This window comes from Corythoichthys intestinalis, chromosome 15 (assembly GCF_030265065.1).
Source record: "Corythoichthys intestinalis isolate RoL2023-P3 chromosome 15, ASM3026506v1, whole genome shotgun sequence".
NCBI classification, from domain to species: Eukaryota; Metazoa; Chordata; class Actinopteri; order Syngnathiformes; family Syngnathidae; genus Corythoichthys; species Corythoichthys intestinalis.
In genome coordinates, this window is record NC_080409.1 from 19,905,900 (window position 1) to 19,921,518 (window position 15,619).

Consider the following 15,619-nt stretch of genomic DNA (forward strand, 5'->3'; position numbering starts at 1 on the left):
AACAGACCCAACATCTGCATTTTCAGAGTGGTTCGAAGTATCTTGTTAAATGTTTGTGTGTTAGGTCGTCGTTAGTGGAGCTGGAGAAGGGAATCAAAGGGTTGGTGGTAATGTCATCCAGTTTGGAGGAGACCTTCAACTGTATGTACGATGCCAGAGTTCCACCGCTATGGGAGAAGGTGCCAGAAAAATCTGTTTCTTGCTGCCATTCCAGCTTTTTGCCTTTCTCTTCTTCATCCTCGCTTTCTTATCTATACACTCTTCTGGATTGTGCAACAACATGAATGATAGCTGTGCCATCCTACTCACACATTAACGTGGTTATGCTGTACAGTTTTGAATTATTGCTTAGCAAACAACGATGATGAAAAGTGACATGGTCTCGGTCCACCAGGGATACCCCTCGCTCAAGCCCCTGGCAGCATGGACCCGTGACCTCTGCCAGCGTGTTCTTCAGTTTTCGCGTTGGGCCGAGTTGGCGACGCCTCCAATCTTGTTCTGGCTTTCAGGCTTCACGTTCCCCAACGGCTTCCTCACCGCTGTGCTGCAGTCAGCTGCCCGGCAAAACAAGGTAACGTAGCGGACACATTCGGAACGTAAAGCAGTGTCTAAAATCATCCTTCACCATTGAAAATGTTTTTGTTGTGTTGCAACGGTATTCATTCCGACACCTGGCTGTGTGTAATTGGCCAATGCTGATACTGTACCACAGGGGTCCCCAAACTACGGCCCGCCTCCACATTTGGTCCGGCCCCCTGAACAATAATTTTATTTATTTTTATTTTTTTCCAATAGTGTTATTTAATTCCTGGCTTTTTTCTGTGAAGAACCCAGAGAGAGTTATTTGGTTATTACATTATGTTATATTATATTTATTTTATTTACTTTTGTTCCATGAAGAATCCAGAAAGGGTTATTTGATTGTGGCTTTCTGAAAAACAGTAAATGTTTACATTTAGGCACTCCTGCAATCGCCACACCTTTTCTGTTACAAACTGACCCCGACCTCTCATCAGAGAAGGGAAAAGTTATGTAGCCCCTAACAAGAAAAAGTTTGGGGACCCCTGCTGTACCAATACCATGTTTTTTAAAAGAAAAAAATCTTTTTTTTTTTTTTCTTTTAATACTAAATTACTGCATACTCGGGTGGCAATAAATTCATTGCTATCATGGCTTGGTCTTACACTGCTTAACTCATTTGCTCCCATTGAAAGTGCCAGACTTTTATTCAATTTAAAGTGGGTGGGCTGGACACGTTTGTTCGTTTGCTGTCAACCTCCCACTTTAAATAAATTGGGCGTCTACTGTGATGAACTCAGGGCTATTCACAGCAGAAGGATGAGGTAAAGAATTCAATTGTTTTAGAATTAGAATAATTGTGCTGCTGCTTCTTGATTGCTTTCACTTGGGCACTGTGCGGCAGCAGCACAATGCATACAAAACTAAACAAGTAGGGGTCACCACTATTCTCAGCGCTTCAGTTACAGTAGCTGGAATGATATTTGTCCCTTTTTTCTTGCCTGGCTCTGCCAGACTATTCTCCCTGTATTTTTCAAACACTGAGAGTATAGTCTGGGAACCATCCCTTTAACGGCCTCTCGAGCAGGTACAAAACGTGACGTGTTCTTAACGAGCAACGTCACTCTTGCGCGTCGAAAGTCGTCTCCACAAAAACACAGATGGTGAACGGCAGAGCCGAGAATATGTTCCAATCCACGGTAAAATCCGTTTTAAATTACCAAAAACACATCGACACGAGTCATTGACAACAGCCTGTCTCGCGCTAGCCATGTTGAATAAACTCCGCTCTCTTCGTATGTTTACTTCCGTGCACAAGTCTCTCGTCATTCCCTCGTCATTTTACTAACGTCACGTCTGCCCGTCGCTGATTGGTCCACTCCGCTGACTGTTTAATGTGGCTTGCTCCGCCCTGGAAATTGTATCCGCGGGAATGGTGGCCAGACTCAATAGCTGGAACAGCGGTGAGTCTGGTGTACCAGGCAACCTTTTTTCCACAGAAGATAATAAATGGCTGCTGAGAGAATTGTGATATTGTCTCCATGTGTTGCTCGTGCCTCTGTTTGTGTTCAAATATCTGCTTTCTGAAGCCTATTTTTGAAAATTAACTACCTACCAAACTGTTTTACTCTGATGAGAGTTCTGTTGATTTTACATCTCACATTTATGCTTGCAGTTTAAAGCAAACAAACAAACAAAAAATGTATGATGGTTTGCATCGAGAAACACTTGCTTGCCTGGTCTCTCATATCTCAACTATACTAGAAATTTGGCATTGTCTTTGTTTTTTTGAATAGAGAATTGGTATGGCTCTATTAACCACTGCCATGTTGACAAGCACAATCTTCCTATATGCAGGTATCAGTTGACACGCTGTCTTGGGACTTTACTGTCTCCACACTAGATGAGGCCCATATACAGAACCCACCCAAGGTGATTCCGATAGTGTCTTCACTTCTCATTTTGCTCTGCAGTACTTATCACTCAATATCCAATGTGTTGCTTGTCGGCCTTCAGGATGGAGTGTATGTGCGAGGGCTGTTCCTGGAGGGGGCCGCTTGGAATAAAAAGGGCACATGTCTGGTGGAGGCCGCGCCCATGCAAATGGTTTGTCCTATTCCCGCCATCAACTTTAAGCCTGTTGAGAACCGGAAAAAGATGGCCAAGAGTAAGCGCATATTTAACATTGCACTTCGTCCTTTTGCGGTGGCTAAATTATCCCACCTTTGTGGTTTGTAGACACATACGTTTGTCCTTGCTACTACTTCCCTATTCGTTCGGGCGGGGCGGGCAGAGCCTCTTTTGTTATCGCCGTGGAGCTTAAATCAGGCAGCGTAAATCCGGATCACTGGATCAAGAGAGGCGCAGCGCTGCTCATGAGCTTGGACAGCTGATGCACTGGTACTACCTGGACACATCTTTTGTTTTTTTCTAATGGCATGTGTTGTCCATTTTGCTTGCGGAAAAAAAAAAGTTACTTGGTGAGGTTGTGTGCAATTTCCGAGATGAATGAATAGAATGTTTATATGCTGCTCCTTTATCAGTAGCCTGCATTTCATAGTTTCTTCATTCTTCTTTGTCTTTTGTTGCTTTTATACCCAAGGAATTAACTTGAAATGTAAGTTGTCTAAACCTTTCCCTCTCAGGTCCAATGACTGTTTACATTTTTGTACTACAATTTTTAAACCAGCTACGTTCAAATTTTCAGACAGTAACTTAATGGTTATTCTTTATGTATGTGAAGGAGTTTGAAAAACAAAAAAAAAATGGTTTTGGATTTTTCATTTTTTGGGGATTGATAATGAGCAACCATGTCTCATCTTCACATTCAGAATCAAAACAAACAACCTGGACTTCAAATGGGTTTGATGTCCACTGGTGATAAACTAAATTCAAAGCAGAAAGATGAAAATAGCCACATCATTGGAAAGTTGTCACAGGCAATGGCTGCCAATGCGCTAAAATTGTGAAATGATTTATTGTACACAGAAGACAATCGATGTCACAGGAGAGAAAAAAACAAAACATTCCTTTTATAATTGTGATTAAAGATACAGTGTAGCTGAAGCATAACAGCAAGCAGCAAATGACTACGTGCACAGTCTTGGTCTTTACAGTGGGAATGTGAATGTGAGCATTCCCGGCTATGCCTGGTACTGACGCTCTGTGGCAATAAAGAAGTCTTCCAAAACACTTCTCAGGTATTCAAAGGTGGGTCTAGTTTCTGGGTTATCCCTCCAGCAGAGACACATAACATTATAAAGTCCATCTGAACACTTTTCTGGCTTTGGCATTCTGTAGCCCTGCTCCAGGCACTGGATCACCTCCGGGTTGGACATACCTAAAAATTGATGGAACAGTTAACTCCCATTATGGATAACGTGAAGGAATTTATGGAAATACTACAAGGACGAAGCAAATGAAAGTTTACCAGGGTATGGTATGCGACCATAGGTGACTACTTCTGTTAGGAGGATTCCGAAGGACCACACATCAGACTTGATGGAAAATTTTCCATAGTTTATAGCTTCAGGGGAAGTCCACTTGATGGGAAACTTGGCTCCTGTAGACATGAATTTAAATTGAATTTACGGTAAAATACTGGCAGATGTGGTTGCCATATTTAGACAATTAAATATACAGGAAACTAAAACGTTTATCGAATTAAAAAAAAAAACAACTATTTCATATATTTATTAAAAACTGTTGTTTTGCTTCAAATTACTGTAAAATACAACCAGTCTGATTGTGGTGACATCAAAGTGCTCTCTTGTTCTCCATTCTCCAACAAGAGTTTGAATCCAAGCTTTTTCACGGCGGTAGTCAGTTTTGCTAACCACTGAGCCAACGGCACAGTCTATTTTCACCTGCCAGTACACTCTTAAAATCTCAAGTAGTCATGTATACATAATCTACACGCACAACACTTCCATTTTTCAACTTTCGCAACATTTAAGATTTCAATTTTACCAGTCATTTCAAAATGTTTAGTTACATATATACAGTAACAGTGCTATTACTCAAGTAACTCACTGGCCTGTTTGCACAATAAGTTAAATATGAATAAAAGTCTAACATAGTAAATGCGTTACTAACCGCTTCAGTATATTACTAACATTTACCATTACATTTACTTGAGTAACTTTTGGAGAAAAGTGTACTATTGTGTAAGAGTAGTTTTATTTCGCCATACTTTTTACTTGAGTAGATCTGTGAAGAAATGCTTTTCTTCCTCCGTTACTTTGGGCTACACTGGTCGTTACATTTTCCTCTTTATTTTACATATTAAGTTTTTTTTTTTTTTTTGCCAGAGACGCCAAGAGAGGCGTTACCAGTTTCACCAATGAGATGTCGCAAAAATAATCACATGACTCCACTATACCAATCAGACTCAAGCTTGCTGTTCTATGATCACGCTGGCCTGTTCAATCATATAGCATCTTTAAAGCACCATTAAAAAAAATGAAGTATTTGACATAGAGAGCTGCCGTCAACATTACTTGAAAGCCAGATTTTCATCCCTCTCCCAGTTTTTATTTGGCACAGATTGAACACAGAAAACCGGAGATGTGATCGTTTTAGTCTTATGATAGGAAATATGTTTTCTCCTCTAGAGAGCACTCATGCTCTTTGGACAAATGATACTTCATTGTGTATTTTTTTTCTCTCGATGGAATTCAATGATTTTTTTGGGGAGGTATTTATTTGGCTTAATCTGGTTATGTAGTAGGTTATAGTCTTCTTCGGAGTATAATAATAACAGGTCATACACGTAGATAACTTTGTGCTGAGAAAAAATACCTTTGTTTAATTAAAATCTAACATCTTAAGCATTTACTCACAATGCTACTATTGAGTGTTCTTTTCACCAAATACGTTTTTACTTGTACTTGAATACATTTTCGTTGGACTACTTTTACTTGAGTAATATTATTTTAAAGTAACGCTACTCTTACATTTATAAAAATTTTGACTACTCTACCCACCTCAAGTAACATACATGTTAATGTTGTGTGTGTGCATAGCAAAATTGAAGGGGAATAAAATGAAATAGAGCAAATGATGTTTTTACCCTCCCTAGCCGTATAATCACTGTCCTCAATGAGTCTGGCAAGTCCAAAGTCTGCTACTTTACAGATGAGCTCATGGGACACCAGAATGTTGGCGGCTCGTAGGTCCCTGTGAATGTAATTCTTCTGTTCGATGTAAGCCATGCCGTCTGCTACCTGCAGGGAGCAGCACACCATCAGTCAGGCCCATCCGTGCTCTTGAAGTCAAAAAACACATTTTAGGTGCTCAACCATGAAAGGCAGAATGTGGAAAAAAACTCAGAAAATCACATTGTTTGATTTTTAAAGAATTTATTTGCAAATCATGGTGGAAAATAAGTATTTGGTCAATACCAAAAGTTCATCTCAATACTTTGTTATGTACCCTTTGTTGGCAGTAACCAGTGTTGGGCACGTTACTTTAAAAAAGTAATTAGTTACATTACTCACTACTTCTTCCAAAAAGTAACTGAGTTAGTAACTGAATTACTCTATAGTAAAAGTAACTAGTTACCAGGGAAAGTAACTATTTCCGTTACTTTAAAAAGAACTTGTTGTATGTCAAAGAATTTGAAATTTTCTGAGCAGTATTCGAGTCAGTGGAATAGAGAAGAACACAGGTAGTTAACTTGTTAGGTGCTTCAGCAGATTTGAATTGCTTACCACAGATGTCGACAAAAGCTTTGCCCCGGGACATAAATTACACATTACATGCAGGTTCTTTCCTTTAATTTCGACAAACTTGAAATAGTGTCTATATCTCCGCCTCTTAAAGGACAGTTTTTCTTCTGAATGCTCTGCCATCCCGACCCTGTGCATCTGTTTTGCGTATGTGTGTTTGCCGCACGCGCTGTTCCGGTTTGCTTGTGAAATCACCGGCTCTGATTGGCTTACCACGACACATGAATCTAACCCTCAGCCAATCACAATCACTTCCATCGCATCTCTCGAGGGGCTGCATTTAGGTAGGCTCGTTTCCCGACAATTCACGTCACCTTCAAAGCGCCTGCCATCCTCAAGATGGAAGCAGAATTATTACTGGCTGACATTGGTAGATGGGAACGAGGCTAGCATCAGGTGGAGCAAACACAGAAATGTTACCAAACTTTGGAAAGCATTGTCTAATTGAATGAGCAGGGACAAACAGCTTGGAGTCAGAAGTACGTGCGCTATTCTCGAACCTAAACGCACCCAAAGTCTTGGATGACAAATCAACAGAGCAGAGAGTCGACTCGACACGGCTGGTAGTTTCTTCAATTTATTCAGAGTAAGTAACGCACCGCTTTTGACCATCAGTAACGGTAACGGCGTTGTAACGGCGGGAAAAGTAATTAGTTAGATTACCCCGTTACTGAAAAAATAACGTAACGGCGTTATTTATAACGGCGTTACTCCCAACACTGGCAGTAACAGAGGCCAAAAGTTTTCTGTAACTCTTCACAAGCTTTTCACACACTGTTGCTGGTATTTTAGCCCATTCCTCCATGCAGATCTCCTCTAGTGCAGTAATGTTTCGGGGCCGTCGTTGGGCAACATGGACTTTCAACTCCCTCCTCACCCCGTGGCGTCAAAATGATAACAAGAACGGTGACCAAAAGTCCCAGAACCACACGGGGGGACCTAGTGAATGACCTACAGAGAGTTGGGACCACAGTAACAAAGGGTACAATCAGTAACACTATGCGCCGCTAGGGACTCAAATCCTGCACTGCCAGACATGTCCCCCTGTTGAAGAAAGTACACATCCAGGCCCGTCTGCGGTTCGTTAGAGAGCATTTGGATGATCCAGAAAAGGACTGGGAGAATGTGTTATGGTCATATGAAACCAAAATAGAACTTTTTGGTAGAAACACAGGTTCTCGTGTTTGGAGGAAAAAGAATACTGAATTGCACCATACCCACTGTGAAGCATGGAGGTGGAAATATCATACTTTGGGGCTGTTTTTCTGCAAAGGGACCAGGACGACTGATCTGTGTAAAGGAAATAATGAATGGGGCAATGTATCGAGAGATTTTGAGTGAAAATCTCCTTCCATCAGCAAGGGCATTGAAGATGAGACGTGGCTGGGTCTTTCAGCGTGACAATGATCCCAAACACACAGCCAGGGCAACAAAGGAGTGGCTTCTTAAGAAGCATTTCAAGGTCCTGGAGTGGCCTAGCCAGTCTCCAGATCTCAACCCCATAGAAAATCTGTGGAGGGAGTTGAAAGTCCATTTTGCCCAACGACAGCCCCAAAACATCACTGCTCTAGAGGAGATCTGCATGGAGGAACGGGCCAAAATACCAGCAACAGTGTGTGAAAAGCTTGTGAAGAGTTACAGAAAACGTTTGGCCTCCGTTGTTGCCAACAAAGGGTACATAAAAAGTATTGAGATGAACTTCTGGTATTGACCAGATACTTATTTTCCACCATGATTTGCAAATAAATTCTTTAAAAATCAAACAATGTGATTTTCAGTTTTTTCCCCCCACATTCTGTCTCTCATGGTTGAGGTTTACCCATGTTGACAATCACAGGCCTCTCTAATATTTTCAAGTGGGAGAACTTGCACAATTAGTGGTTGACTAAATACTTATTTGCCCCAACTGTATATAGTATAGTGTACAGACAAAGACACATACACTTTTAAGTGATGAGTGAAAGGCAGACTACACCCTGGACTGGTTGGCTTTTAATAGTAGGAATTTTCACAGGTCAGGATGAAAACACTTTCTCATCCATCCTTGACAGCACCTTTCATCTCTACCGATGTCCTCCGCCCATTTCACCCTCAAATGGGCCTGCTGAATACCACCCATACTTGAACACATCCTAGTTCCCATCCCAGAATATCCACCTAGCTTTGATCCAGTTGCAGGCTATTTCTTCTGACCATTTCCACGTATGAGCTGAAGTCATGGATCACATACAATGAGGGGATTGTAAGCATTTGTTTGCTTGGCCTGAAGTGCACATTTTAGACCCTCAAAGAATGTACGCCATTGGTGCCTTTGGTTGTGCAATACTTGTCCGAAACACAACATTTAAGAAGGTCTGTTTATTTAAGACTTCAGTTCTCCGCATGATAGGCTACCAAAATGCCCTCTCTTCTGTTGATATTGCATTCTTGTATCAGCATTTTTTATTTGAGGTCCCTTGTTCAGTTTTGTTGTCGATCAATTTGTAACGTGTGTGTATATATATATACATACATATATATAATGCTGCCAGTTAAAGCGTCAAGGCTGGCTCTATGCAGGGGCGGGGCAGTGTTCCCTCTAATAAATGTCTTGCCCCCTCAAATCAAAATTTCAGATGTTGAGAAAGTCATCCAATTAAGATACTGTATATGTTATGTTGTTACCGTAGTTTATAAAATCTGGGTGAAGGATGCTTTATATTCTTTATTGTTCTGTTCCCCCCCCTTGAGTGATTGTCACCTTATTGTGGTCAGGGTGTTTGCATCCCTAGGTGACCTTAAGAGCTACAACAGCAGAAGCTTAGTCCTCAGGTGGGATACCCAAATTCGACACGTCTGAAAGTTGAGGCCTGACTAAGTCCAATCCACTTCTTTACGCATAGGGGTTGGACACAGCTAACAACCCAATTCAATGAAGAAAACGCTGTTACGATAAGCACTGTGTGTGTGTGTGTGGGGGGGGGGGGGGTGGGGGGGGTTATGGGTGCTGGAGCATGATGTGTACGTATGATGCAAGGGCGTAGGTTTGCATAGGGACGGTAGGGACATAACACTACCAACTTTTAAGGATGGTCAAATTGTCCCCACAAACTTTTACGCGACCTAATTTGCATTTTATAATGAGCTCAGTTATATAGTTAATTTAGATTGCCTTACCATATGTTGTAAGGATACAATTGACCCTCCCATTATTAAGAGAATTATTTTCATTGTGTTCAGACTTATATCCCTTTTCTACTTGCTGAATGTACTATTCCATTTTCCCCCCCTCAAACTCACGTTTCATTGGCTGATGACTTGACCCCCCCCCTCCAAACACACACACACGCACTGACCCGACAAAAATATAACATGTCGCCAACATGCCGCCTCATCCGCCCCCTTCAAAGAGGAGGTATATTAGAAGCTTTTTTTTTCAGCCAGCAGCAGCCACTGTAAGTAATGTAAAAACACGTCAATGTTATGGAGGTGGGAAACACACCACTAATTTTGCTACTGAAATTTTGCTACAACCTGCATCAGAGTTTGGATAACATTAAACTGTGTGAATTTGCTAACCTGCAAAACTCGAGTAGGAAGCTGCTTAGAGAGAAGTGTCCGCCACTGTTGTATTTTCTGCTGTTAACATTAATTAAACTGTTAGAATTGCAGTGAACCGAGGTTTACCCCCTTCTACCCAATTTAAATTTTTGTTTTGTTTATGTGGTCTTAAAGCAACATCTGGCAACCTTTCAGTTTTGGTTGATTTTAGCGACGCTTGTGGACAAAAGCGGTAGTTTTTTGAAGACTGCGTTTCCCATGAGGACCAGTGCATGAGCGCATAGTGTCTTCCTATGAGGGGCGTAACAGAAAATAATTGAGAAGCACTGGTATAACGCAATACAGATTTTTTTTGCCATGATCAGTTAGCCTGTCAATTAATTAGGTTCATATTCGTGAGAAATGTAGCCCTGACCCCTGTTTACCCACTCTGTTCGGTCTTATTAACTTTGCGTCCCCAGCAAAAAGTGTACATGCATGTTATGCTGTTATATCGTCCCTACCAATGTTGAGCCCAAACCTACACCCTTAGTATGATGCCCCTACATATGACCGCCCCCTTATACATGCCTGCCTACAACCGGCTCTGTAAAGTGTTAACGCAAAACCCCTTTGACACCGTCAATTTTATTTTAATGCGCAGTTATTATTGCCACCGTTATCCACCCCCTGTAGTTTGGACTTAAAGACAATGCGCGCGCTCTCTTGGCCGTCAGTGTTGGCCCAGAGAGCCAGAGTGAAATACTGGCTTTCGTACAAAGCTTAATTTTGGATTTTAATGGCCAAAATGGGGCACGTTGAAGCAGCGTGACGAGCGTGAACACGCCTGCCAACTTGGCGCAATCTATTATTGTCGTTTTCGAGCATGTATGGATGAAAATACAGCGATAAACCGCCTGGCGCCATGTGTAACTCTTGGGCTGCCTGAGACGCACTACATGCTGGCTAAAGCACATGGAGGATCAGGATGAAATCCCTCTGGCAGGCAAAGCGTAACTTTGGCTTTTTTGCCCAAAATGTGGAACTCTGGGGCAGATTGTGGGATTTATTGTGATTTATTGAGCTCCAATGTGCAGATAAAATGTGAATGAACGTGTGGAATGAAATAATGTGAATGTTTTCGAGCACCACGAAACCTCCAGCATCAATTGGGTTACATTAAGTCTATATTTCAGCGCCAAACTGACCGACATTCCGCCTGTGAGGGTTCACGCTAGTGAAAAAAAGGAAAATCAAAATGTGTGTAAAAGAAGCTATATGGAGACAGACTGAAAAATTGTCTTACCTGGGATGCCATGTCTATCAAAGTTTTCATCGACAAATTACTCCCTTGTCTTGTTTTTAGGTAATCCAGCAAGCTACCTGTCAAAAATATAGATTTCGTAGTCAATACTACTTTCCACACAACATCAAGCTATCCATTTTTTCTCTTTTTTTTAACACATTAATGGGCTGGATATAATACAATTTGGGCTTGTTGGGTACACAGATGAGCTGTCCCAGCTGGCACGAGCAAGGGCGTAGGTTTGCATAGGGGCTGTAGGGACATAACACTACCAACTTTTCAGGATGCTCAAATCGTCCCCACCGACTTTTAAGCAACCTTATTTGCATTGAAAATGAGTTCAGTTATAATATAATTTAGATTGTCTTCCCATATGTTGTAAGGATAGAATAGACCCTACCATTATTAAGTGAATTATTTTCATTATGTACAGAATTACATTTATCCCTTTTCACTTACAGAATGCGCTGGTCCGTTTTTTTTTTCCTTCAAACACACGTTGATTGGCTGATGACATGACACGCTCCCTTTGACGAGCAGGGATATTAGAGGTTTTTTTTTTTGGGGGGGGGGCAACCAATCTAAATAATGTAAAAAGATGTCAATGTTGTGGCAGTAGGGGAACCACCACTAATTTTGCCACTGGAAGTCTGACCTGCATCAGGGTTAGCATAACATTAAACTGTGTGAACTTGCTAACCTGCAAAACTATGGCGGTCAAGCCAGCCTCCACAAGGAACAACCAAGTCCAGATAGCCGTCCCTCATTTGGATCATTGTTTGCATTATGTGCATTACAGTAATGCAACATGGTGGCTTCAGATTGCAAGTCCCTTTATTTTAAAAAAAAAAAAAAAAACACGGAGCTATCCAAAAACGTGTCCACTTCAGGGGGACTCATGAATATTAATTTATTCATTTTCCATGCCCCTATACCTCACAAGGGCGCGGGGGTGCTTGAGCTTATCCCAGCTAACTATGGGCAGTAGGCAGGGTACACCCTGAATTGGTACTCATGATCATGAAAAAAAATCTGTGAAATGAAATTGCAAATCAGAATTTCATCAGAGTACTTTGGTTTGGGTCTTGGGGTAATCTAGTATGCCTCAGATGTATGGATAGGTCAGATTTTTTTTTCATTCATTTTTTTTCCAAATCATTTTTATATTACAAATAGTTTGAGTCAAGGGGTGCTCCAGAAGTGGACCCATGCATAGCTCCCTGTTTTTTTTTTTTTTTTTTAAAGGGACTTGCACTTCAAAATATTTCTTTAGCAGTTTTTGAAAACAAAGGTTTAAATCGAACATTGTATCACCTGAACCAATACACATGAAAGTTAAGTTAATACAGATTTATTTTTGCATTGATCATTTAGCATATCAATAAATTAGGTTCATATTCGTGAGAAATGTAGCTCTGACCCCCGTACAATAATCTGTTCGGTCTTATTAATGTCCCGTCCCCAGCAAAAAGTGTACATGCAGGTTATGCTGTTACAGTGCCTTGCAAAAGTATTCGGCCCCCTTGAATCTTGCAACCTTTCGCCACATTTCAGGCTTCAAACATAAAGATATGAAATTAAGTTTTTTGTCTAGGATCAACAACAAGTGGGACACAATCGTGAAGTGGAACAACATTTATTGGATAATTTAAACTTTTTTAACAAATAAAAAACTGAAAAGTGGGGCGTGCAATATTATTCGGCCCCTTTACTTTCAGTGCAGCAAACTCACTCCAGAAGTTCAGTGAGGATCTCTGAATGATCCAATGTTGTCCTAAATGACCGATGATGATAAATAGAATCCACCTGTGTGTAATCAAGTCTCCGTATAAATGCACCTGCTCTGTGATAGTCTCAGGGTTCTGTTTAAAGTGCAGAGAGCATTATGAAAACCAAGGAACACACCAGGCAGGTCCGAGATACTGTTGTGGAGAAGTTTAAAGCCGGATTTGGATACAAAAAGATTTCCCAAGTTTTAAACATCTCAAGGAGCACTGTGCAAGCCATCATATTGAAATGGAAGGAGCATCAGACCACTGCAAATCTACCAAGACCCGGCCGTCCTTCCAAACTTTCTTCTCAAACAAGGAGAAAACTGATCAGAGATGCAACCAAGAGGCCCATGATCACTCTGGATGAACTGCAGAGATCTACAGCTGAGGTGGGAGAGTCTGTCCATAGGACAACAATCAGTTGTGCACTGCACAAATCTGGCCTTTATGGAAGAGTGGCAAGAAGAAAGCCATTTCTCAAAGATATCCATAAAAAGTCTCGTTTAAAGTTTGCCACAAGCCACCTGGGAGACACACCAAACATGTGGAAGAAGGTGCTTTGGTCAGATGAAACCAAAATTGAACTTTTTGGCCACAATGCAAAACGATATGTTTGGCGTAAAAGCAACACAGCTCATCACCCTGAACACACCATCCCCACTGTCAAACATGGTGGTGGCAGCATCATGGTTTGGGCCTGCTTTTCTTCAGCAGGGACAGGGAAGATGGTTAAAATTGACGGGAAGATGGATGCAGCCAAATACAGGAACATTCTGGAAGAAAACCTGTTGGTATCTGCACAAGACCTGAGACTGGGAGATTTATCTTCCAACAGGACAATGATCCAAAACATAAAGCCAAATCTACAATGGAATTGTTCAAAAATAAACGTATCCAGGTGTTAGAATGGCCAAGTCAAAGTTCAGACCTGAATCCAATCGAGAATCTGTGGAAAGAGCTGAAGACTGCTGTTCACAAACACTCTCCATCCAACCTCACTGAGCTCGAGCTGTTTTGCAAGGAAGAATGGGCAAGAATGTCAGTCTCTCGATGTGCAAAACTGATAGAAACATACCCCAAGCGACTTGCAGCTGTAATTGGAGCAAAAGGTGGCGCTACAAAGTATTAACGCAAGGGGGCCGAATAATATTGCACGCCCCACTTTTCAGTTTTTTATTTGTTAAAAAAGTTTAAATTATCCAATAAATTTTGTTCCACTTCACAATTGTGTCCCACTTGTTGTTGATTCTTGACAAAAAATTAAAATTTTATATCTTTATGTTTGAAGCCTGAAATGTGGCGAAAGGTTGCAAGGTTCAAGGGGGCCGAATACTTTTGCAAGGCACTGTATATCGTCCCTACCAGTGTTGAGACCAAACCTACGCCCTTGGACAGGAGTTATGCTACACTTAGCACATTTCATCACTCAATCACACTGTCAGACATCTATATGGACCATTAAGAGTCTTAGATTAACATTCATGTTTTTGAAAGGTGGGAGGAAGTCAGAGTGCTCATGAAAAAACATGAGCAAAACATGAAAACTTCACAGAGGTGATGTCGAGTCACCTCTGTGAAGTTTTAGCCAAGCAACTCTCTCTTTTGAACCAGTCTAGGAAAATTGTCACCACATTTTTCTCAACTCCAGCAGGCAAGTCATCTTAGATCAGGGTTCACTAAATCCGGACCTCGGAGCCACTTTTCCTGTCGTGTTTTTCATGTCTCCCTCCTCCAACACACCTGAATCAAATAATCAGGATCATTATCAGGCTTCTGGAGAGGTTGCTGATGACATAATCATTTGATTCAGGTGTGTTAGGGGAGAGAGACGTAGAAAACACGACAGGATTGTTGGCATCGAGGTCCAGATTTAGTGAACCCTGTGTTAGATCCACTGACAGGAATTATTTATTTGTACTGGGAGAATTATTTCTTATTAAGGAAATAAAGGCTAAAAAAAGTTGCTTAAAATATACAGTGTTACCAAATTCTGACAAAAAAGCCCCATTTATTTTCAATAACCCCGTTCTTTTCCAATGGTATAAAAATGACCTGATATCAACAGGAAATGACCTCTAAAAGCCCTCAAATCTACAGAAAGTGTCCTCAAAATGCCCCAAAATCAACAGGAAATAATCCAAAATCTATAGAAAGTGACCCTGAAATGCCCCAAAATGTGCAGGAAGTGACCTCTAAGTTTTAACAAGAATTAACAAGAAAGTGACCCAAAACTTAACTCATTGCCCACCATTGACAACGATAGACATCCAATGGCGTACCGCACACATGCTATTTTTAGACCATGACGTCGCATCGTAAAGCGGAAGTAGAGCCGAAGTGGGACATTATAGACCCGGCCTCGCATAGAAACAATATAATTTGTGCTACTTTTCGCCGGTAATCTTTCAAAAATGAACATGCGGATCACACATTGCTTTTTTGGAACTTGTAGGAACGACTCTAGACATTACGACACATGAAGGATGTTTTCGTCATATATTTCCGGAAACCAAAAACTCGGGAGGAAAAAATGTGAAGATCGAATCAACTTGCGCGGACTTTAACACCAGCTTGGTGAATCCATTCACATTTCATATGAAGTAAACATTTTGTTGGGTTAGCATAGTCTTTCAGAGGACAAAGAGGTAAGCCATTTTTATATTTTTAACTCATTTTTTTAGCGTAACGTTATGCCGTACTGCTTCTGTCTGACAATGAATGACCTGAAAAGAATTACAATGGTATCTGACTGCCACTGTTACCGTTTCTGTTAT

General features: G+C 41.1%; 2 protein-coding genes across 6 annotated transcripts in view; one reads left to right on the forward strand and one right to left on the reverse strand.

Moving 5' to 3' along the window:
- dnah2 (dynein, axonemal, heavy chain 2) overlaps positions 1 to 4,105 on the forward strand; it is a 48,863-nt gene extending 44,758 nt beyond the window's left edge. For all 5 annotated transcript variants that reach the window (XM_057858828.1, XM_057858829.1, XM_057858830.1 and 2 more), the window contains 5 exons: positions 65 to 179; positions 395 to 571; positions 2,377 to 2,451; positions 2,536 to 2,686; positions 2,758 to 4,105. In XM_057858828.1, the coding sequence (XP_057714811.1) occupies positions 65 to 179; positions 395 to 571; positions 2,377 to 2,451; positions 2,536 to 2,686; positions 2,758 to 2,912 (673 nt within the window). In that variant the 3' untranslated portion in view covers positions 2,913 to 4,105. The remainder of the gene's footprint in view (positions 1 to 64; positions 180 to 394; positions 572 to 2,376; positions 2,452 to 2,535; positions 2,687 to 2,757) is intronic.
- The window catches only part of lck (LCK proto-oncogene, Src family tyrosine kinase), a 34,849-nt gene continuing 22,376 nt past the window's right edge, over positions 3,147 to 15,619 (reverse strand). The window contains exons 10-13 of the mRNA XM_057858833.1: positions 11,074 to 11,150; positions 5,591 to 5,744; positions 3,950 to 4,081; positions 3,147 to 3,859 (exon numbers count right to left, since the gene is read on the reverse strand). Coding sequence (XP_057714816.1) covers positions 3,663 to 3,859; positions 3,950 to 4,081; positions 5,591 to 5,744; positions 11,074 to 11,150 — 560 coding nt within the window. The 3' untranslated portion in view covers positions 3,147 to 3,662. The remainder of the gene's footprint in view (positions 3,860 to 3,949; positions 4,082 to 5,590; positions 5,745 to 11,073; positions 11,151 to 15,619) is intronic.